The 22,559-nt window shown below is 48.2% G+C and overlaps 1 protein-coding gene across 1 annotated transcript in view; it reads right to left on the bottom strand.

Annotated features, from left to right (window-relative positions):
- Nucleotides 1-22,559, bottom strand: part of PTPRH (protein tyrosine phosphatase receptor type H) — a 779,225-nt gene that overhangs the window by 441,523 nt on the left and 315,143 nt on the right. The window contains exons 6-7 of the mRNA XM_078655031.1: nucleotides 16,117-16,356; nucleotides 15,066-15,326 (exon numbers count right to left, since the gene is read on the bottom strand). Of these exons, the coding sequence (XP_078511157.1) occupies nucleotides 15,066-15,326; nucleotides 16,117-16,356 (501 nt within the window). The remainder of the gene's footprint in view (nucleotides 1-15,065; nucleotides 15,327-16,116; nucleotides 16,357-22,559) is intronic.

Below are 22,559 nucleotides of genomic sequence, written 5' to 3' on the forward strand. Positions count from 1 at the left end.
ATAAATTTCCTTATTATTATTATTATAATATTGTACTGAAAAAAGATATCCTAAATAATTTTGTTGTCTCAAGTACCTGTAGGCGGAAGTTTTTGACAAACTAGTTAATTGGATACGCCATTGTTCTTCTTTTGTGTTTTGATTCAAAGGGGACTTTAGCATCTGTTACAGAATGAAAATATGAGTGGTTCGAAGTTATGCATATAAAATTGCAAATTATAAAATCAGTCCCTCAAATAGTACTTCAAACACTGCCGCTTGTTTGTTGCCTCATCACTTTTTGGAATGCAATGCAAGCAACATAGATCCTCTCATGAGAAGTTTGTGTTCTTTTCAATCTGCTTTAAGCTCTGCTAATTCAAAGACTTGATTTTAGATAAAGATATTACATTTTATTAAAAAATTCTATCATAGATTCTGATATTTTAGTGGGACAAATGGGATTTAGAAATACGTTTGAAGATATGAACTGCTTGGATGCTAGGAACAAAAGCTTATTTCTTAAAAACAATATAGCTCATTTTGGATATCATCAGACCTAGTTGTAATTTAGTTTTCAAAATCTTTTACCTACTTTAAAGCAAAAAAGATTTTGCATTTGGTGTTCACCAGATGGGCCTAATTCACAAAGGGGAACAGGAGGACCGCCGGGAAATGTTTCATGCACTATTAATTATTTGATTTTCTCATGAGACACGGTGCATAAAGAAATGTAATTCAAGCAAAAGAAACATTATGGGCCCGATGTAGGTCACCAAATACCGGTCGGTAACGGCCGAATTCGGCCGTTACCGACCGGTATTTGGTGATTGAGATGTAGGGGCCAATATTTTGCACAATCGGTAAATTTACCGAATCGGTAAATTTACCGATTCTGTAAAATACCGAATCAGTAATTTTACCGATTCGGTAAATTCCAGATGTAGGTAGCACCGTTTACAGTGCTACAGGCCTTCAGAATTCGGTATTTTACCACCCAATCCTATTGGGGGGTAGAATACCGAATACAGGTGTACATGCACATCTGTGCATGTACACCTGTGCCATGTGACACACAGACATGCCCTTAGGGCATGTCTGTGTGCCACATGGCACACGTGCCTGTACTTGCGGTGCTAGAGGGTGTCAAAGTGACACCCCCTGCACCCTTGCAGGATTCGGTATTTACCGATTCGGTAAACACCGAATCGCTATTTCCCATTGATTTCTATGGGCTTCAAGGCCCATAGGAATCAATGGGAAATAGCGATTCGGTATTTACCGATTCGTACAGATTCAGTAATTTTTTACCTACATCTGCCTGCTTCAGATTTACAGACTCTTAAATACCGAATCGGTATGATTCGGTATTTAAGAGTCGGTAAATCTGAATTACCTACATCGGGCCCTATGTTCCTACCATGAGTACTATGGTCACAAATCAAGATAATGGACTACTGACATGAGAATGCAGAAATTAGACGTGAATGTTTCTCCTGCAAAATTGAAGAATATGTGTTCAGAGAAATCTAACTCCAAACACTGATAGTTCAAAACTAATCAAATGTATATTTTCTGCCAAGAAATTCCATTTAGCTTTCTTGACCTACAGTAGTTTAATCAGGAGCCACTAGACCCAGCGTTGACACAAAGAAGGCCATTATTGGCTAAAATATAGAAAAATAAAATATAGAATATGACAACTGCTACCCCCACAGTGTGACCTTGAAGAGATTATTTCATAAAGTAGTACAATGCCCTTTACCTACGTGGGGGAGGTGTGACGATACAGAGGTTCTGCAGTTCCAATTGCGGCATTTTTACAAAAGTGCTGATTTTGTGGGCACTTTTGTAAAAATTGCGGCATTTTTGCAAAAGTGCTGATTTTGCAGGCACTTTTGTAAAAATCGCTGCATTTTTACAAAAGTGTCGATTTCGCAGCAAACAGCGAAATCACGAAATCCTGGAGGGTCTGACACAGGCAGTACCACCTTAATGGATAAAAAGAGGGTACTCAAGCAAATGCAGTCCATAAACAACAAGGACATGCACTACCCGGTGACTAGAGTACCATCTCTTGAATAGTTCTCTCTTAAGTTTTTTCATCATTGAGTAGGTGCACATGGGCCCCAGGGGTGGCAATAGAGTTCTCATGCTTCGCAAACGTGAGTCCAAATGGATTCTAGAACTTGAAACCAAATATCCTAGGGGACACAATCTAGATGAGGAACTCAACACAAACTTACATGAGGGTTAGAGTATAATCTGTGAGTTGTTATCTTTTCTCTCTCATCTTTTCATGATGTGTTACATTAGACCTGTATAAAGTATGATATTATGCAGGAGGAAGCAAAGGGACCCTCTGCCTTGGGACGGACACTTCTTGCACGGGCTCCCTACCTTTTTCTTCCCCGCTTCAGGCCACTCTTCACTCATATCCCTGATCTAGATGCACAATAGTCTGCTTAATGAACTACTTTTGATTCGAGCTGATACATAAGTTATCTGTTCACATGGTGTATTTGGTATGTCACTACATTTGCATTATGATTATTTATTTGTGATACAACACAAAGTTGTGATTGTCTGCCATCTACTCTTTAATTAATTTGAAACTCTCTCATGAAATGTTTATCGTTTTAAGATGGCCGCCACAGACTCACTGTGTTTTCACAGTATACATATCCACAAGTCTGTTTTCCATGTTTACAGGAGGCTACATATAGGAACTTTTTTTGTTCACTCACTGTGAGATCAAGACAGCAAGTCTGTGGAAACGCGAAACCTTTATGCAATAAACTCTGCAACCGGCATTTCCTGAAAGTGCATATTATTCAAATCTCTATGTGGCATAAAATCGTTGGCTGGCTCTGCCGACATTGCGCACCCCCATCTCGGGCCAAGGATTTTTTTTTTCATTTAAAAAGTTATTCAATAGAAATTAAAATTAATAATGTAATCGTTTTTTATTTAGATATATGTAAACTTTATCATATATTAATATACATGTGTGTTTCACTTTTTTTAAATCAGTTTATTTGTTATACTTGTTTAAATATTTAAAAAAATATTATATTATTTAATATGTTAATATTTACTATTCAAATGTGTATATATTAAAAAAACTATATTTTATACGATATTAGTGACAATAGTTTTTTGGGTATTTTTGTACTTACCATTATTAGTAAAGGATGACAATATTTTTGACATTGATATTTATGTCACAATATTTTTGTATCATAATATTTCCAGAGGTAATATTTTGACAGTGACCGTTTTGCAGTAGGTCACCTATTTGGAACATACATGTGGGTTCCTACCGATCATGTTATCAGTCCGAGTGGGGAGTGTGAGAGTGGTAGGCCTAGGGCCATGTCCTGCAGCGGGGGAGCACACAAGTTATCATGTGGGGCACTGATAGCAATTCCCAAAGCGATTGCGGAACACTACGCCTGTACTTCGCAGAGTAGTACATCCTCAGTAGTTTAGGAGTCTGTCCTGGTGTGTTGGCTACATAGAACTCTACCGGTAGCACTTCGAGCTTCGGTGTTTTGCCCCTGACCATCTGCTGTATGACTGGTTTGATCTCTTTGACTGTTATCGGTTCCTCGAGTTCAATCCATTGTGGTGCATTGATGGTAGGGAGTGCAACTCTGTCTAGAGAATTTGTGTAGCCTGGTGGAGTCTCCCGCCTGGGGGTAGGCGTATAGCGTCATATAGTAGGAAAGAAATTCTCTACAAGGGCAGAAGACTACCCTTGCATTTCTCAGCTTCAAACATTGTCAGCCTGGGAGTCTGTCCTGGTGTGTAGGTTGCATAAAACTCTACCGGGAACCAATCTAGACTAGGCGTTTTGCCCCTGGCCATTTTCTGCTGCATGGATGTGCTGCCCTCCTGCTACCCCTCAACCACTACATACCTGCCCTCTGGGTCCACCTTAGTAGACGTAAGGGTTAACGGGACCCCCAAGGATCCATCCATAGCAGCACTAGGGCACCTGATGCCTGGGTACGTGTCCCCTGACCAAACGTGGTAGGCCTCGAAGAACCCGGTGCAGCACATGCACCACCAGTATTAGTAGCAGGATAGGAAGATTGCTGTGAGCTCACAGCTGTGGTATACCGGCCATCGGGTCCCCTGTGCAAGGGTGGAGCATGCAATCACTGGCCGATAGTTTGCTGCAAGTAGGGCTGATTAAGCAGGCCTCGGAGCACTCGGTGAGGCATGCCCATCGCAGATAGTGGTGGCAGTACATAGACCCTTTCAAGGGAGGAGCCTGCGGCGGCTGTAAGCCTACTACTGGACCCCTTTTAGCATGGTGCGGAGTCCAATCACAGGTCACCAAAGTGGGCCGATCCACTCTGTGTACCCCCGGGGCACGCGAACCGATTGCATCTGTGTTAGTGTTCTCTGCAGAAAGTCTCTGCAGTGCAAGAAGCTGATGCGGGTGCTGTCTCTCGCCAGCAGTCACGGTTCTGCACCTCTCGCTGGTTATATTCATCCACTGTGGTTGGGATAAGAGGTCTGGTCGAGTCTGTGTAAGTAAGTAATTTTATTGATTGTTCGATTATTTAAAATCTCTACAGTAAAACCAACTAAAATCAGCACCCACCCTCCTTGCCTCCCCCTCTTTCCAGCCATCCTTCCCCTTTTTCCAACTGTTAATCTTTTATTGAGAAACCCTTTTTGCCTTTGAGAAAGGGGTTAATTTCAAGTTGCACAATCATTTCAATAAAACCCATTAAAAGTGACTGTGTGTCTCTGATTTACCCTTCAAGAATGAGATTGTCAATTCCTTGTAGTCCATTAAACAGTCTCTGAAGTTCTTGAAGCGCGTGCATTCGAAATGCCGTTATATATGGCAATGCGTTTATGAGCGTGCTTTTAAAGCTGGTCTGATTAAATGTATAAACTTTGCCACTCTTGCAAGGATATAGGTTGTTGTTTCCGAGAGACACCAGTCCGACATCTCCGTGCATGACCTTATGCCATAAGCCCCTAAAATGGGGTGAAGCAACCTTTATCGTTCGCTGACCAATTTAGGGCAGCAGCATAATAGGTGAAGCCATGATTCCCTTTGAAACTTGCGTAGCCGACAAGTGGCTGCGCAGTCTTCTCGTGCCCATGCTGGAATAAAGTCTGAAATTTTGAGGGCCGTGAGCCTCATAAAAAGAATTCTCCTGCAAGCTTGGACTCCTAGTGCTTCCCGTAGTTACTGTTGGGCTTTCCCCAGAGTATAGGATTCATCCAGTGTCGTCGTGATGGTAGTGTAGCAGAGTACAGCTCGATCCTTTTCATACGAGATGGAGCTGACTTGCCTCTTCACAGCGTTTGACCAGGCCTTTTGCAGAATATCGGGTAGGGATCAACTTTCTACTTTGATATTCAGTGTCCCTCGTGCTTTGCCAAGCGAAGTCTGCTTCTCTGAAGATGGTTTCCAAATTATATTTTAGGGTGTTGTGCAAGGCTTTGAGCACCCTGATGTAATACTTAAGTCACCCTGAGGTGCCAGTTCTGTTCTGCAAAGCCCTAGTTCCAGTTGTAGCCTGGTGTTCCTTGCATACCTGGGTGTTTGCAGCACTGTCTTGTAGGCTTTGATCTGAGCGGCTGCTATGAATTTGTGTAAAGGTCCAGGGAAGGCAACGTGGCCATAGTTAATGGCCGGTATTAGTTTTGCTTTGAGGACCATCAGCATGTGCTCTGCTGTTGGGCTTGACAGGCATTGGCTTAAGCACCTCAGTGTGAGGATTACACTGTTGGTTTTGGCGATTAGATGTTTTGTGTGTGTTGCCAAAGGGGCCCTCTCAGATAGCCAAACCTGAAGGTAGTTATAGGCTGCTGTTGACCCTATTTGATGGTCTCCCAGTTTCCAAGAGTTTTTTGTGGGGACGTTTACCAAATACCATTATCTTTGTTTTGCTCTGATTTACTGTCAAGCAGTTTTGTTGGTTATACTTTCCCAGCTCCTTTAAAGCTCTTAGGAGGCCTACCCTGGTGTGATCCATTACTACTGTATCATCAGCCACTGGAGGATTGCCAGTCTTGTCTTGCCCAGTCTCGGGGGCACTAGGCTGTCTTCTTTCAGGGCAGTCCCCATATATGCAGTATAAAGATTGAATAATAATGGGGCCAAGAAGCAACCCTGCTTCAGGCCATTGTTGGTTTTGACTCTTGAAGTTAAGGCTGTGGGGCTTATTTTAACCTGGACCCAAGTCTCCTCATAGAGAGCTAATGTTGCTTTCAAAAGCTTCTGTGGAATCCCTCAGGCTGTCAGTTTTCCCTAAAGTCGGGCCTGTGGCGGAGGGATGTCTGTCCTCCGCTACAGGCTCCATCGAGCCATATTAGTATATTGCTGTACAACTACCATTAGCTTTCAAGGCCAGGGAGGTGCCTGCAGGCCGCTCAAGTCTATGGCGCACCACGTCCATTTCAGCATCTCAAAAACTGCCCCCCTCCGCGACTACCAACCTTTGGTTTTCTCCTGCACCACGATGGGTCATCTGCAGTGGGCAGACTTGCCAACCTGAAAATAAAATTGCCCATGTGAGGACAGAGCGTGGTCTTCGAGGGGTGGGATTAATCAAATTTACCAGGATTTCGAGGATATGCTGAGCTAACCCAAAAGTCAGTAAACAAACTGAGTATACAAAAATAGAATCTGAAATAAAATAGAATGGTTAATTATATACAAGTAATAAACTCAAGATGGTTACTAAAGTAACTCAGTTAGGCAGGTTTTTAATATTCAAAGTTACAACACAATATGACCTCCGACCAACCTCCAGAATGAAGCAGAAGCAGTCCTACCTTGACAAAATGGGGTAAGTACCTCTCCGTCAGTTCCGCCACTAGCATGGTGGTACAAGAAAGTGCTAAACTCTTGGCAGATTTTGCCCTCCAGGAACAGCAAGACAAATGCACACTTTCTCACGGCAATAAAGCCCTGTGAAGTCTACCACCCATGTGACGTGACTCTTCCCTCTGGAAAGTTACCCTGACCCATCATCACTCGGTCCTATGAGCCAGCAAGCGTGGAAAGGGGCGTGGTTTAGGTGATAACTTCCCATCATTTGCAGCAGCCCACGTGGACAAGTGGCATTTGGGTTGGACTGGCTCCGTTCCACAAACATCTTGGCAGCTATGGTGACAATTTCCTTTCCCACCTCACCCACCTTCCTACCTCCAACGAGGGTCAAATCATGGACTGAAACATTAGACACAGGGTCAAAAATAAACAATAATGCACACAGAAGGTGAGGACAAACTCAGCTCGGCAAAATCATGCTTCGAGAGCAGCAACTCACTCACACAGCAGAGGAATTTACGATCAGTGTGCAAATAGTGAATTTTACGCAGCACATCAGCACAGCCAACCTCCTCTTCTCAGATATGGCGCATCTGGAGCTCACCAGCTTGCTAGTCCCCTTTCAATGAAGTCAAATGCAGACAAGGAATATAAACACGGAAAACCACCTTCTTCAAAGAAATAGAGCATAAGCACTGCTCTATTTCGGTCGCTCATAGGTCCGCGAGCCCTTTCCGCCCTTAATCTGGACGGGCCAATGCAACGTGAGGGCTCTATTTCCAGGCCAAAGCTTAGATGTATCAGGAAAATGGATTCTGGACATTGTGGTCCTGGTTTTTTTTCATTAGACTAATACACGTGTGGACTGATTAAAAGCCCAGGACTGGAGGAGCCTAGCCTGCAACCAGTATGGCCGCGTAGGGACTCCGCTCCGCCGACCTCCGTCCCTGCCCTAACTATCCTGCAGGTTATCATGAGCCTAAATCCCACCCCCAGATGCCGGAACCGAAGCGACACCCGTTGGCGAAATCCCGAGTTACCTCCATGGTCCGGGAGCGGAGATACGTCGTCCGATAGAGTGGGGCCCAGTCCGCCGGAGGTACCGGGGACTTGCGTGCTCGCTGGTGCCGTCTGGAGTGTCACAACAGCGGGCGTCGAGGTCCACCCAACCCCAGTCTGGCCCGAGGTGTGGAGGGACGCTCCCCCGTCACATTTGTTGGAGATCCACATTACTAATTAAGTCAGCAGAATTAATCGGAGCGGCCGCGGACTTTTGAGGAGGGCCGCCCGACCCGAAGTGCCTGACCGGGAGCCAGATACCAGCTGGTGGGGGTATTTCTGGGGTCGCGAACTGCCCGAAGCCGGCCAAAATGAGCGCTACAATACAGCACGACCTCAGTGAAGCCCGTCGAGCATGGTGGATTGGTGATGCCATGCTGAGGGGGGCGTGAGCCCTGCATATCAGGTTTGATCGGCCCTGAGATTATTGAAGAAGAATAGACCTGGGGCGTAGCACTATGTATGCCATAATATGCTGGTACTATTGGATTGAGGACACACTGGCGGACGCTGGGAGACAAGAATAGTGGAGCTGCATTGGTGGGGCCCCGCCTGACCGGCTTGACAATCAGCTGTTGATTAGGGACGCCGGGGGTGCATGAGTAGTGCCCACTAGCGGTATTGCCCCAGGGGGAAGTGAGAACAATTAAAAGCGCGTGCCGAGAGTGATGCTGTGAAGTACTCCCTGGGCAGAAGAATGGGCACTGGGTAAACTTTCCGGCAAGACTAACTGCGACGCAGAGAGAACCCAGAAAGGTGCAGCGGTCGTGGACCTTGCGAGAAAGGGACAGCAAAGACACGTTGGAGTGCGATCCGAACATATGGGCAGCGGTGAGTCATCGCGGTTGGAGACGGACGTCAGGCAATGGAGCGTAATCGCTGGTCCTCTGGTCGGTTTTCAGCAGGGGTCTGGACCTGGGGTGTGGAGGAAAGATGGCTGCAAAGGCTGATGCAGATAAGACCATGCCCCGGGCCTTCAAGGGATCTCCGAACATACAATCTAACAGGTTGGATCGAAACACTTTCTCTAAGGGATCCCCGGTGGAGCCCAAAAAGACCTCGTCAGGGGGAGATGAGGTCTTTCCCGCCCCCTCTGAGACAACATTGATGGAACTGATGGCGGCCATACATGGTGTTCAGGCATCTCTGGGCCAGAAGATGGAGGCCCTGGATAACAAACTTGACACCGTCACGATAGAGATGGAACTTATCCGGGCAGACCTCACAAAGGCGAGTGAAAAGGTGAAGACACTGGAGCTCAAGATGGCCAGTTTAACCGACGATGTGAATTTGTTACAGCAAGAGGTGCGGGACCTCAAGGCCTCAAGGGTCCGCACGGACAGTATGTTGGACGACTACGAAGGCAGAGCCAGGCGTAATAACGTTTGAATTCTCTCGGTACCCGAGAAATCAGAGGGCCTAACACCGGACCTGTTCATAGAAAATATTGTTCTCAACTACCTCAAGCCTAAAGGCCTAAGCACATTTTTCACGGTTGAGCGTGCGCATAGAGCCCCGGGGGTAAGCCGTGACCGGGGGCACCCCCTTCCCCCAACGATTGCAAGAGTCCTGAATTTTCAAGACAGATACGCAATCCTGCAGGCGGCCCGTGCTGGGCCCCCTTTGAAATATGAAAATGCGACTCTTTCCTTCTTCCCGGATTTTACCCAAATGGTAAAAAAACAGCGTCAAGGCTTCTTGTTGGTAAAGAAAAAATTGAGAGATAAGGGTCTTAAGTATGCCATGATGTTTCCGGCCCGCCTTCGGGTGGAACTCAATGGTAGGACCCGATCCTCGACAACCCTGAGGTGGCGGCGGACTGGCTGGACAGTGTACACGTGACCGAAGCGGAGAGTCAAGACCGAGGCGGAGAGGACGAGCAATAACCGGCGTAATGTGGTGACTGTCGGGCTTTAATATATCATGAGTGGGGGGTGGGTTGGGGGCATATTGATTCCCCTGCTTTGTTTTGTTAGTAAAGAAAATGTCGTGTTTTGATTTGAATAGGGGTAGTGATGGTGGGGACGGTAAAAGGGGATTGTCGGATTCGTTCAGGCCCTCCCTCTATTTTCTTTTCTACCTCTAGTTAGTTGTAGATTAGTATTGGGGCAAAGGGGGCGACAGGCACACTGCTAGTTGGGGATGCGCGTAAGCGGCATGCAGGGGTGCAGGGTGGGGGTGGGAGGAGGAGAGTTGGGGGGATTTTCGTATTATTGTGTGTCACATTATTGGCAATCTGTTTAAATTTTTTTAAGTTTTGCATTGTCGATGGCATCAGGATATTGTATCTGATCAGCATGCAGCAGACAGTAGAGGGCCATTTCCCTTTCCCATATGACGATGGGGGTAGTGAACTGAAGGTCTTAAGTTGGAACGTGAATGGGTTGAGGTCAAGATTAAACTTAGTGTGGTTCTTCAGTATCTCAAGCGCCAGGCGCCGGATGTGGTCTTGTTCCAAGAAACGCATTTAGTTGGAAATTCATGTATAGCGATGCATAGAATGGGGTACAAGTTGGTGGCTCATGCAGGGTTCACGTCTGGGTCCAGGGGGGTGGCTATCCTGATTCGAAAGGCGCTCCCCATAGTGATAGACTCCACATGGGCGGATGAAGGGGAAGATATGTTGGGATCACGGGTCGATGGGAAGGACATGTTCTTACCCTCTTGTCGGCCTATGTCCCCCCGGGTATGCAGTCAACCTCATTTTTTGATTTGGGAAAGCTATTACTCGAACTGCCGGTGGGGCTTTTGATCCTGGGTGGTGATTTCAATGCGGTGGTCTCTGGTGTCTTGGATAGACATCCCTGACGAGACACTGGGCACGCCCAGAGGTGGTTGCCCGACTTTTTAGATGCAACGGGTTTGGTGGACAGCTGGAGACTGATCCACCCAGACCAGAAGCAATACACATTTCACTCGGGTGTGCACGGTAGCCTCTCCCGTCTGGACTATTGTCTGGTCCCGGCGGCTCAAGCATCTTATATCGTTGAAGAGGTTCATCTTGCTAGGGGTATCTCTGACCACTCCCCACTTTGGCTCCGGTTTTGTGTCGCTTCGAGATCAGCTGGTAGGGTTGCCCCTATAAACCCCTGGTATATACAGAATCCCAAAATCCGTAAGGACCTCATTAAGGATCTAGACGATTAGTTTATAGATAATAAAGGATCGTGCCCTTTTCAGTGTCTCTTTGGGAAGCATTTAAAACGGTCATCAGGGGTCAAGCTTTATCATTGATAGCTGGAACAAAAAAGGAAAGGAATAGAGGGATTGTTGAGGCGGAGACTGAGGTTGCTCGGCTGGAGGAGGAACTGGAACGGGGGGTAGCATGGGCTAACTTACATATTCTGAGCCTTAAACAATATGATTATAAATCTCTGGTCACTGATAGGGCTAGAGCTCTCGGCAGGGAGCAGCAGGGTAGACTTTACGACCTCGGAGATAAGGCAGGGAGACGTATTGCTTGGTTGGACAAAAGGGATAGTGCTGGACGTGTCGTCCCAGAACTTGTTACAGATGAGGGAGAGTTACTTACCGACCCCCAGAGTATTGTCGATAGCTTTGCGGCGTATTTTCAAACTGTGTATACCTCGGACTCGGATCGTCCGGAGGAGGACTCCCATTTTCTGCTTCAGGATATACAGCTCCCTTGTTTGTCCAAAGAGGATCACGATTTTATGGATAGTGGCCTGACAGTAGATGAAATAGCTCAAGCCATTCGCTCGTTGAACTCAGGCAAGGCGCTAGGACCCAACGGTCTCCCAATCGAGCTATATAAGCTCAAGACCAGATAAGCTGGCTCATTACCTTAAGGGTATGTTTGTCGAGGCCCGGGAGAAAGGGATTCTGCCTCGGGACCAGAGAGTTGCGTCGGTGGTGGTAATTCATAAGGAAGGTAAGCCAAAGACTAAATGTGCCTCTTATAGACCTATTTCTTTATTAAATGCTGAGCCCAAAATTTTGGCCAAACTTCTCTCTAATAGGCTGGTAAAAGTGATCAGTGGTCTGATCCACCCGGACCAATCGGGTTTTATTCCTCATAGAAATATAGCCCTGAATTTACGCAGGTTGCACGGCGTGATAGCTAGAGCCCACACTCTGCAAGAGCCGGCCGTGATAGCTTCCCTTGACGCAACCATGGCCTTTGATACTGTAGAATGGTCCTATTTGTGGGCGGTCCTGGCTAAATTTGGATTTGGACCTGATTTTATTGGCTGGGTGCGTTTATTGTACGCTGAGCCACTTGCCCAAATAGTGGTTAATGGCCGGGTCTCGGCACCCTTTCGTTTGGGTCGGGGCGCCCAGCAGGGCTGCCCCCTCTCCCCCCTTCTTTTTTCACTGGCTCTAGAACCCCTGGCGGCTTGGATCCGCTGGGAACCATCAATCCAGGGCATGAGGTGGTCCCCTGATTGGGAAGATTGGATCTCCCTATACGTGGATGATATTCTGCTTTACCTAACCTCCCCTCGGAAGTCCCTCATTGTGTTGTGTGACGTCCTGGCCTCTTTTGGTAAAGACTCCGGACTCACCATCAATTGGGGGAAATCTCGGTTGTTTGTCCTCAGGGGGGAGGCTCCGGGTTCCACTGAGAAACTGTCCCATCCAGATTAATACGAGTGGATTCAGATACCTGGGTATTTTCATTTCTCCGGACCCGGCAGTCAGATATGTTGAAAATCTTCTTACCCCGTTGCAGAGGCTTAGGAGTGACTCCGCTTATTGTCGAAGGCTTCCGATCTCTCTGTTGGGCCGAGCGGCCCTCTTCAAGATGATGTCTCTGCCTCGTTTCCTTTATGCCCTTCAGAATACCTTGGATGTGGTGCCCGCTAGTTATTTCCGTGAGGTGGAGGGGCTACAGAGTAGTCTGTTATGGGAGGGGAGACCCCGTATTGCTCTAGCCAAGCTGACGCTCCCATGGTATGACGGGGGTATCGCCCTCCCAGATATCAAGCATTATTATTGGGCTTCCCAGCTGGCTGCATTAGCCATGGAACATATGGACCCGCAGTCGATCCCGGATACGCTATAGACAAGTGGCTCCTCCCAGGGGGTAGTTACAACAGGGCACTGTATTCTAAGCCAATGAAGCTGGGCTTGACGGAACCAACTAAACATGCAGTGAGGATCTGGCATGATGCCACAAGTTCTTTGGGGTGGAGTAACAAGCTGACACTAGCTACCCCACTTTTTGATTCGAAACGATTGGGTAAGCTGTGGAATACAAAGGGGTTTGATAAGTGGGAGCTGATAGGGATCTCAACCATTAAGGACATGTGGGGCAGGGGGCGGATTAAATAATTTGAAGAAATGCAGGTCGAATTTGAGCTTTCAAGCTCTGAATATTTCCGCTATGCGCACATTCATTACAGACGGCCCTGCCTGTGGAGGTAGACCTGCCGGATGCATCGCCCCTTGAAGATAGAATTTTGGACGTTCATCTCCCCGAAAAACAATCTCCCTGATCTACAAGAAACTAAATAATAATAGGGTGGACCTACTCAGGGAGTTGAGGGATAAGTGGACACGAGACGGAATAGAATTGGATGATGAGGATTGGCAATCGGCTGTGTCCTCCCCAAAAGTGGTTGCTATTCCTGCAAGATTGTGGCTTGTACAGTTAAAAATACTACACAGGGTCTATGTCACTGGCCCCCGCCTTGTACAGATGGGGTTATTGGATGTTGGACTGTGTAGACGTAAGTGTGGTCTTGTGGGTACATTTCTTCATATCATCTGGGAGTGTCGATACATAGCCGAATACTGGGGTGAGATTCATAACACTATTCACAAGGTCACGTGTGTCTCCCTATTACCGGAGGCGCGAAGATGCCTTCTTAATATATGGGAACCTACTGATCTTAACTCTGCACAGACACAGTGGACCACACTGGGCTTCATGATAGCGAAAAGGAATATTGCCCAACAGTGGGGTTCCGAGTTGCCTCCCACCCTGGAGAATTGGAAAAATGACCTACACTAGAGTATGTTTTGAGAAAAAACTGTATACACTGCGAGAGGACGTCCCCGAAAATGGGCCTCAATTTGGGATCAGTGGAATAAGTATAGAGGTGAGATCTGTGTGCCACCTAAAGATTCTGTTTTTAATGTTCTCCCATCCCCGTGAAGTTTTTGACAAGTATGTAATTTGGTTCTTCTCCCCCCCCTTGAAGATGTAGTGCAGATCATAATGTGACTCTTCTGTACTGTGTCTTTTGTTTGATGCCTCAATTTAATAAAAAGAACTTAAAAAAAAGCCCAGGACTGGACAATAGCGTCCGTACAGCCATGGAGTGAGGTATTCGCCTTCAAGAACCCTTCAAGCATCCAGATGTTCTGTGCACTCGGAAGACTGCAGCGTACACCTACTATAACTGCTCTTCAGACAAGGCCACTGCCTGGAGTTGCAGCAGAAAGTCAGAAACTCCTCAGTGTGGGGTCCTTCGTCTCCCAGGTCTCCAGTACCCCTTAGATTCAGGCAGCTATTGTGCAAGGACTATGAAAACTGACAGTTTGCCAATTGTGGCGCAATGTATAGAGCACAGATACGTAAATATACACTGGTGTGTTCTCCACTTTACACTTTTTTATGTCCTTGATTAGGACAGTGAATTATTGACAGAGACAAAGAGCCAGAGTGTGTAAGAGAGTGCAGGAGAGAAAAGGAGAGGGAGGCAGATAAAGAGACCGACAAAGAAATTTGGTAGCGAGACTTATCGAAGGAGGGACTGAAGAAAGGGGAAACCGGAGGGAAGCAGGTGACGGACGACATGAAGATGGGTGTAATAAGTGCTTAATTTGGGCTGCTGGTTGCCGGTGGGGCCCAGAAAATCTCAAAAAGGAGAAAGAAGGAGGAAGAGACGAACAGAAAAACCGACCCGATGGTAGAAAGGAGGAGCCTGCAAGAGTTAAATAAAGGGGCGGGGGTGATTGATAGTGGATTAACGAGACCTGGAGTGGACTGAAAACTATGCAGCATTGGTATTCGGCGCAGTAACATTTAACACCTCCGGTCGCGGGCTTCTTGGCAGAGCTTTGAGCACCGTCTCTCCTCCTTTGACAAACTAAGCACTGGAAAAGAGAGACAGAAACAGAGATAGGTCACGCATCTGTGCGTGTAAACTTAGGTTCGTAGACGTACCCCTGCGTAAGCCTGTGTGATTGCAGCATGTCCCTGTGGTGGCGCGGGCGCAGTGAGGAAGGGAGAGTGTTACATATCACTTACTTGTCTGGATCACAAACTCTTTTTGTGAAGACCGTGCATCACTCGGCGTTTGGCTGTACACTGTCAATGTGTAGTTCTGCCCAGGCTGCAGTGCTGTCACAGCAACACTTCTGTTGTTGTTGTAAATTGTGATAACTCCTCCGCTGACGCTGGCTTTATACGTATAGCTGGCCACACAAGTCACACTTGGAGGAATCAGTGTCACGTCCACGCTCTTAGTGGTCATGCCGGTCACGTTGATACTGGGCACAGGGGCGGGGCCTGCAGTAGCAAAAGGACAAGCATAAAATTGTCACTTATGCTGCAGGGGAATCACTCTACAAAGTGTGCATGCGCGGGAATTCTATCAAAATAAACAACACAACAATAACGTTTGTTCTTGCTTAGTTTTAATTTAATATGAAAGAAAATGTAGCTATTCATTCGGTAATTTTTGGTTTGACCCCATAACACAACACACGAATCCGGAACACCATCTCCCATCCCCCACAACATAATTCCATGCTGGTGTGTCAACACAGTTTAGACATGCAGCCCACCTCAGGCCTTTATATGCAAAACTGTTTAGTATGGCTATAGAAGGAGAACCTCCAACCACAGGATGAAGACCCAATCAAAATGTCAACATGCCAAAACAGTGCGCTGCAACAAAACTGAATTTTAAAAAGACCATGACTCATAACATAAAGGACAGATCTAGTCAGGGGACAGCAAGAATACACCTGGAGCACTAAGGTCTGCAGGTGCCATAAGCAGATAGAAAAATAGGCAGAAAATAACTTTGCTTCAAATAACCTTTTGCTTCACTTTATACAATGCCCTTAGAGCGTACTTTAAAGTTACAAACTAAACAGCCCAATTGTAAATTGTTTATTCCTTTCTGTCCCGTAGTGTGAAGGAGGAGTGGTGGTGGAGGGGGGGGGGGGGGGGGTATAGTGGTGATTTGAAGCCATCCCTGTCTCATACACCAGTTGGTTTTCCTCCTTTTTCTGCGTATTGACCATGCATGCATCCCATGGAAGTCTCGTTAGAGAGAGCAGCTCATACTCACGCGTGTAGAGGAGAATGCTGCAGACCTGGTAGCTGGATGAATAAAGAGAGACATTATAGGGACACCCAGGTTCCAGTCTAGTGAAGCTGATGTTACTGCTTCTGGAGACCTCTACTGCTGGGGTGGTCGTTTTGTTGTTCTCTGATGCAGCAGTTGCATCGTTGAAGGCGCTGGTGAGTTCAACTGTGATTCGATCTTCCGTTGCAGTCCAGTTGAGGAGGCGGCAGTCAATCTGGGGAGCTGAAAACAAAAACAAGGGTATCCCCAGGGTCAGGTATTCTTTCAGACACCTTCATATGCAGCTTTGTACTTATTAGAACAAGTTGATGGAAATTATATGGAGATAAAAGCACCAGACTCCCCCAGAGGCAGCAGCCTTGGGGGGCACTGGAAGGTTTGCCCACTGGCCGCTGCCTGGGAAAGGCCTGGAGGGCGCTGGCTGATTCACTGTCCCTGTCACTGCTCTATCATATCCAAAGGTCTGTCAAGATAGCTTCTGAATTGACTTTGGCAATTCCTCTCAGTGCTTGACGGTCACCGTCCAGCTCATCCCTACCCTCCAGTTACTACAAAATAGGCGCCTGCCTCTGTCTCTTTGGGATCAGATCAGTCATTTTTGACCCACAGTATTTCTAATTTGTCTTTTCCATTATGAATGAATGGGAAACATGTAGCCCCCTGCTGTGCAGTTACATCGCAGGTCAATCCATAGTTAAGGTTAACCTTTTAGTTCTTAACTCTATTCCATTGTTAAACCTATTGTTAGAGGCCACCCCAGGCAGAGGTTAGACAACCGCGCCTGACATATAAATTACTTTCACCTAGCGCCACCATCTTTCAGAAGAACAACTTAAACCCCACCATCTCCTGCTTGCTAAAGAATGGACACTCCCTTCTAGCCCAGACATCACATCTCCCCTTTCCTGAAGGACATGTATTCGAACCCAGTCAGACTCAAAGATGAATTAAAGGCACTAAAAGGGGTGCATAAGGCTCTTTTGGAAATGCTCACAATACATGAAAAAACACAATAAGCCCCAGCAACTAACCAGTGCATTAACATCTAGCTCTCAGAATCTGATCCCGGTGCCCACTGTTAATAGGATAAAATAAGGAGGGAATGCCTTCAAGTGAGGTGGCTAAGCTGTGAAAAAAATAACCCAAAGATACATCTTTTGTAATGTGACATAAGGTTTCTTTTTTCAGATTGGTCTGAATCCAGTACCAGTTTATGGAACCAGTACATTATAAATAACTAAATACTTACTGCAAACCTATGAGAGAATCCTGCTAAGGCACTGACAATTATCCAGGGCTGTTACATGCCAAGGCAAAATGATGCAGTGACCTGGCTGCCCAAACAAGGGGTTCCCCTTACTGTGGGTAGGAAGGTAGTATCAATCAATCAATCAATCAGAGTACTTGTAAAGCGCGCTACTTACCCGTGAGGGTCTCAAGGTGCTATGGGGAGGGTGTGCCGCTACGGCTCAAAGAGCCAGGTCTTGAGCAGTCTTCTGAAAGCGAGTAGGTCTTGGGTCTGCCGTAGGTGGTTAGGGAGGGTGTTCCAGGCCTTGGCGGCGAGGTAGGAGAAGGATCTGCCGCCGGAGGTCGTTCGTTGGATGCAAGGGATAGCGGCGAGGGCAAGGCTGGCGGAGCGGAGCTGGCGGGTGGGGGTGTAGAAGAGGAGTCTGCTGTTCAGGTAGGCTGGTCCGGTGTTGTGGAGTGCTTTGTGTGCGTGGGTGAGGAGCTTGAAGGTGATCCTCTTGTCGACGGGGAGCCAGTGTAGGTCTCTCAGGTGGGGGGTGATGTGGCTACGGCGGCAGATGTTGACGATCAGTCGGGTGGAGGCGTTTTGGATGTGTTGTAGTCGTCGTAGGTATTTGGCTGGGATTCCTGCGTAGAGTGCGTTGCCGTAGTCCAGTATGCTGCTGACGAGGGCCTGTGTCACCGCTCTTCTTGTTTCGGTCGGGATCCACTTGTAGACCCTGCGGAGCATGCGGAGGGTGTTGTAGCAGGAGGAGGAGATGGCGTTGACCTGTTTAGACATGGAGAGGGAGGAGTCGAGGATGAATCCTAGGTTGCATGCATGGTCGGAGGGTGTCAGTGCTGTTCCCAGTGTGGTCAGCCACCAGGAGTTGTCCCAGGCTAAGGGGGTGGGTCCGAGGATGAGTACCTCCGTCTTGTCCGAGTTCAGCTTCAGACGGTTGTTCCTCATCCAGTCGGCGACAGCCTTCATTCCCTCGTGGAGGTTGGTTTTGGCGGTGTGCGGGTCCTTGGTGAGGGAGAGGATGAGCTGGGTGTTGTCAGCGTAGGAGATGATGTTGAGGTCGTGTTGGCGGGCCACTTGTGTGAGGGGGCCATGTAGACGTTGAACAGCGTCGGGCTGAGGGAGGAGCCCTGGGGGACACCGCAGATGATGTCGGTGGCCTCGGATCGGAAGGGCGGGAGGCGGACGCTCTGGGTTCTGCCGGAGAGGAAGGACGTGGTCCAGTCAAGGGCCTTCTCTTGGATTCAGGCTTCTAGGAGGCGTGTCTTTAGAGTGCGATGGCAGACCGTGCCGAAGGCGGCTGACAGGTCCAGGAGGATGAGGGCTGATGTTTCGCCGTTGTCTAGTTGGCGCCTGATGTCGTCTGTGGTGGCAATGAGGGCTGTCTCGGTGCTATGGTTTCGTCTGAACCCGGACTGGGACGGGTCCAGGATGTTGTTGTCTTCCAGGTGGCGGGCCAGTTGCATGTTGATGATTTTCTCAATGACCTTCACCGGGAACGGGAGCAGGGAGATGGGCCGGAAGTTCTTGGGCCTTCGGCTTCTTGAGGAGGGCGTTGATTTCTGCGTGTTTCCAGCTCTCCGGGAATGTCGCTGTTGCGACGGAGATGTTGATGACCTTCCGTAGTTGTGGTGCAATGGTAGCATCTGCTTTGTTGAATATGTGGTGTGGGCACGGGTCTGACGGAGATCCTGAATGGATGGAGTTCATGACCTTGCGTGTCTCGTCCTCGTTGACTTTGGACCAGGAGGTCAGGCGGTTGGCGCTGGTGGTGTTCACAGGGGAGATGGGGTCTGGCGTAGTCGGAACGGTCATGGTGTTGAAGCTGTCATGGATGTCAGTGATCTTGCGGTGGAAGAAGATGGCCAGTGAGTTGCACAGTTCTTGTGAGGGCGGTATGTCGTTGGCGTTGGCGCTGGTGTTGGAGAGTTCCTTTACGATGCTGAAGAGCTCTTTGCTGTCGTGTGCGTTCTTATCCAGGCGGTCTTTGAAAGAGGATCTCTTGGCTAATCTGATGAGGTGGTGATGTCTGCAGGTGGCATCCTTGTGGGCTGCTTGGTTGTCCGGAGTGCGTTTGTGGAGCCATATCTTCTCCAGTTTCCGGCATGCACGTTTGGAGGTCTGCAGCTTGTCGGTGAACCAGGTGGCTCTCTTGTTGGCGTGGTTGTTGGAGTGTTTCTTGAGTGGGGCGAGGGTGTTGGCGCAGTCGTCGATCCACTGTCTGAGGTTGCGGGCTGCGGTGTCTGGGTTGGTGGGGTCGGTGGGTGGGTTTTGGGCGAGGGTGGTGATGTAGCTGATGTAGGTGGTGAGGTAGCTGTTTGGTGCGGTGGTGCGTGGTTGGTTTATTGAAGGTGAAATGGATGCAGCGGTGGTCGGTCCAGTGGAGTTCGATGGTGTGGTCGAAAGTGACGTGGGTGCCTGTGGAGAAGACGGGGTCCAGCGGGTGGCCAGCGGCGTGGGTGCGGTGATGAGTTGTCTGAGGCCGAGGTTGGCGAGGTTGGCGATCAGGGTGGCGGAGTTGGCGTTGTTCTCGAGGTGGAATTCAGTGTTCCTCTGAGGGTGGTGTTGGGGTCGGTGTGGATCTGGAAGTGCAGGTGTTCGGCGGTGTGGAGGGTGTCGTCTGCGTGGGTGGCGACCTTGAGGGTGGACTTGTGGACGATGGCTATTCCTCCTCCGATTCCGATGGCGCGATCCCTGCGGTTGATCTTGTAGCCGTCCGGGATAGCTATGGTGATGTCGGGCGCCGACGAGTCGTTCCACCAGGTCTCGGTCAGGAAGGCCACGTCTGGGGCGGAGGTGTCAAGCAGATCCCAGAGCTCGACGGTGTGTTTGCGTGCGGAGCGGGTGTTGAGGAGTATGCAGTGGAGGTGGTTGGGTCCAGTCCTTGGAGGTTTGATGGCTCTGTCGCAGGTGAAGCTGCAGGTGTGGCAGGAGAAACTTCCGTGAGTCCGCTTCGGGGCGGCTTGGAAGCAGTTGTGGTTTTGGCCGGCGTTGAGTGCGTAGAGCGTGCTGGCGTGGTAGCGGAGTCTGGTGTTGTGGCGTTTGCGGGGTCCAGGGTTTCTGGTGCTGGGCGCGGCCCAGGCGCGGACGGGCGCAGACGGGCTTGCCTTCGGCGTGGCCGCTGCACAGCCTCCATAAGAGGGGGATAGGGAGGGAGGAGCAGCTGGGAGGTGGGAGCGAGGTGGCCAATGGGGAGCAGGGGGGCGGGGCCGCAGGGACGCAGCAGCGGGAGGGAGCAGAAAACAGGCGAGCGGCAGGGAGCAGGTACGAGGCAGCTGGCAGCCGTGTGGTGGCGTGGGGAGCGACGTGCCTGCGAGCAGGGTCAGAGGTCACTTCACGATGGGATTAGCCATTTGAATATCACTAAAGGGCAGCCCATCACTATCGTGATCAAAGTTACAATCTTACAGAATAAGAATGCACAGTTAAAAAATCAATACTGGCCAAAAACCTTGCAAAAACAAATTCCTCCTTATCGATAGCAGTGCAATACCTGCTCATCACTTCCTCATCTCAGTGGTTATATCATGAAGTTTGTTCACACCCTGGAGACAGGCATCCCTGCTTAGACCCACCAACATGGAAAACATACATATGTTCCTCCCCCCACTTGCATGACAAAGGACCACCTCTATCCAGTAACCTCATGTTTTGTCTCTCTCATTGGGAGGCAGTCACTCTGTTCTTTTGGTCTCTGGAATGGAGCTCTGTGTTATGGGCTAGTTTTTGGTTGTATTGTTTCGTAGCTGTCTTTAAGTTTTAAATGTTTCTGGTGACATTTCTTGGTGGTCTTTTAGGCTTGTGGTAGAGATCGGTTGGAGCCTGGAGTAGCCACAGGGAGACGTTGTATACTATTCCTCCTAAGATGTGGAATAAATCACACTTATCCTTCATTTTCTTATCTGCTTCATTTGCCACCATAACACTTACCCTTTAGATAATATTTGAGACTTTTTCCTTGTTCTTGGAAGTTTGTTTCTGCTGTGGATTATGTTTGTGATGGTGCTGGCCTCCAGGTTCAGTGTTGGGTTTATAGAGTGGGATCTGTTAATCTGCACAACCAAGCTTCACTCTGGGCTTGTTTGTGACTGTGTGGGTCTAGATCCACTGTTAAGCCTGCCCTTCATGGATCCCTTCTTGGCCTTGGACTGATGTTTCTGGTTGTTCTCATTGAAGTTGCTGTGGACCACTATGGATGGTTTAGGATTCTCTTCCAGCTAGCAAGATAGGGTGTAGGTTCTTCCACATGTGCTTCCTTCTGGGCTTGGGGGCTAGAGTGTAGTTGTGCATTATGTGCTGCTGTACATCCTCTCAATGCAGAATTGGTAAGTGTTCCCTTCTTTTTGTTGCTAGAGTGCAGTCAGTGTTTAGGCATCTGTTAGAAATTGGGCTTCTGGTTGGCAGAGGTATGCACCCTGTCGAAGCAGGAACCACAATCCTAGTCAAAGTAAGTCACAACCCATCCTAAATTAACCTGTACTCGCCTTCTGGTACCTTGGCAAAGAACAGTCAGGCTAAACTTAAGAGGCAATTTGTGCAACACTTTAAACAGTAACACAGTGAGAACACCACAAAAAGACTCCACACCAAGTTAGAAAAATAGATTATATTTTTATGAACAAAACAAGACCAAAATGAAAAAAAGTCCAATAAGTATAACAGGAGGTATGAATTTTTAAAGAATATGTTGAATTATAGTGCTATAAGTATAAACCCCCAACCGGGGCCATCTGGTCACGCTTGGCCGCCACAAATCTGAAAGTACAGGCCGATCGCAATGGAACATGGGTCGGATACAGGGACCAGCCTTGGCCTGCTGCAAAGTACCTTGAATGCGTCAACATTGAGGACAATTTCCGTCGATCCTTATGATGGAGGCGATGCGTCAGTTCTGAGCTTCAGAAAGTTGAATATGTTTCAGGAATGGTGGCTATGCACCACGTAGTCAGCGAAACGATGTACTCGATCTTTGCAACTGCAGCGATGTGTCATTGTCAATAGAGATACACCAGTTCGGAGCAGCTGAATGGTGTCGATGTGTGGATTCTTTCTGAAACAGCACTTTATACTCAACTCCAAAGACCTAGGACTGGGTTGGCATCAGTTGGCAGGGCAAGACTTGCAGCAACAAAATCCAGGTGCAGTAGCATGGTGAGTTGAAGGCTTTGATGTCCCG

This window comes from Lissotriton helveticus, chromosome 7 (genome assembly GCF_964261635.1).
Source record: "Lissotriton helveticus chromosome 7, aLisHel1.1, whole genome shotgun sequence".
In the NCBI taxonomy this organism is placed as follows: domain Eukaryota; kingdom Metazoa; phylum Chordata; class Amphibia; order Caudata; family Salamandridae; genus Lissotriton; species Lissotriton helveticus.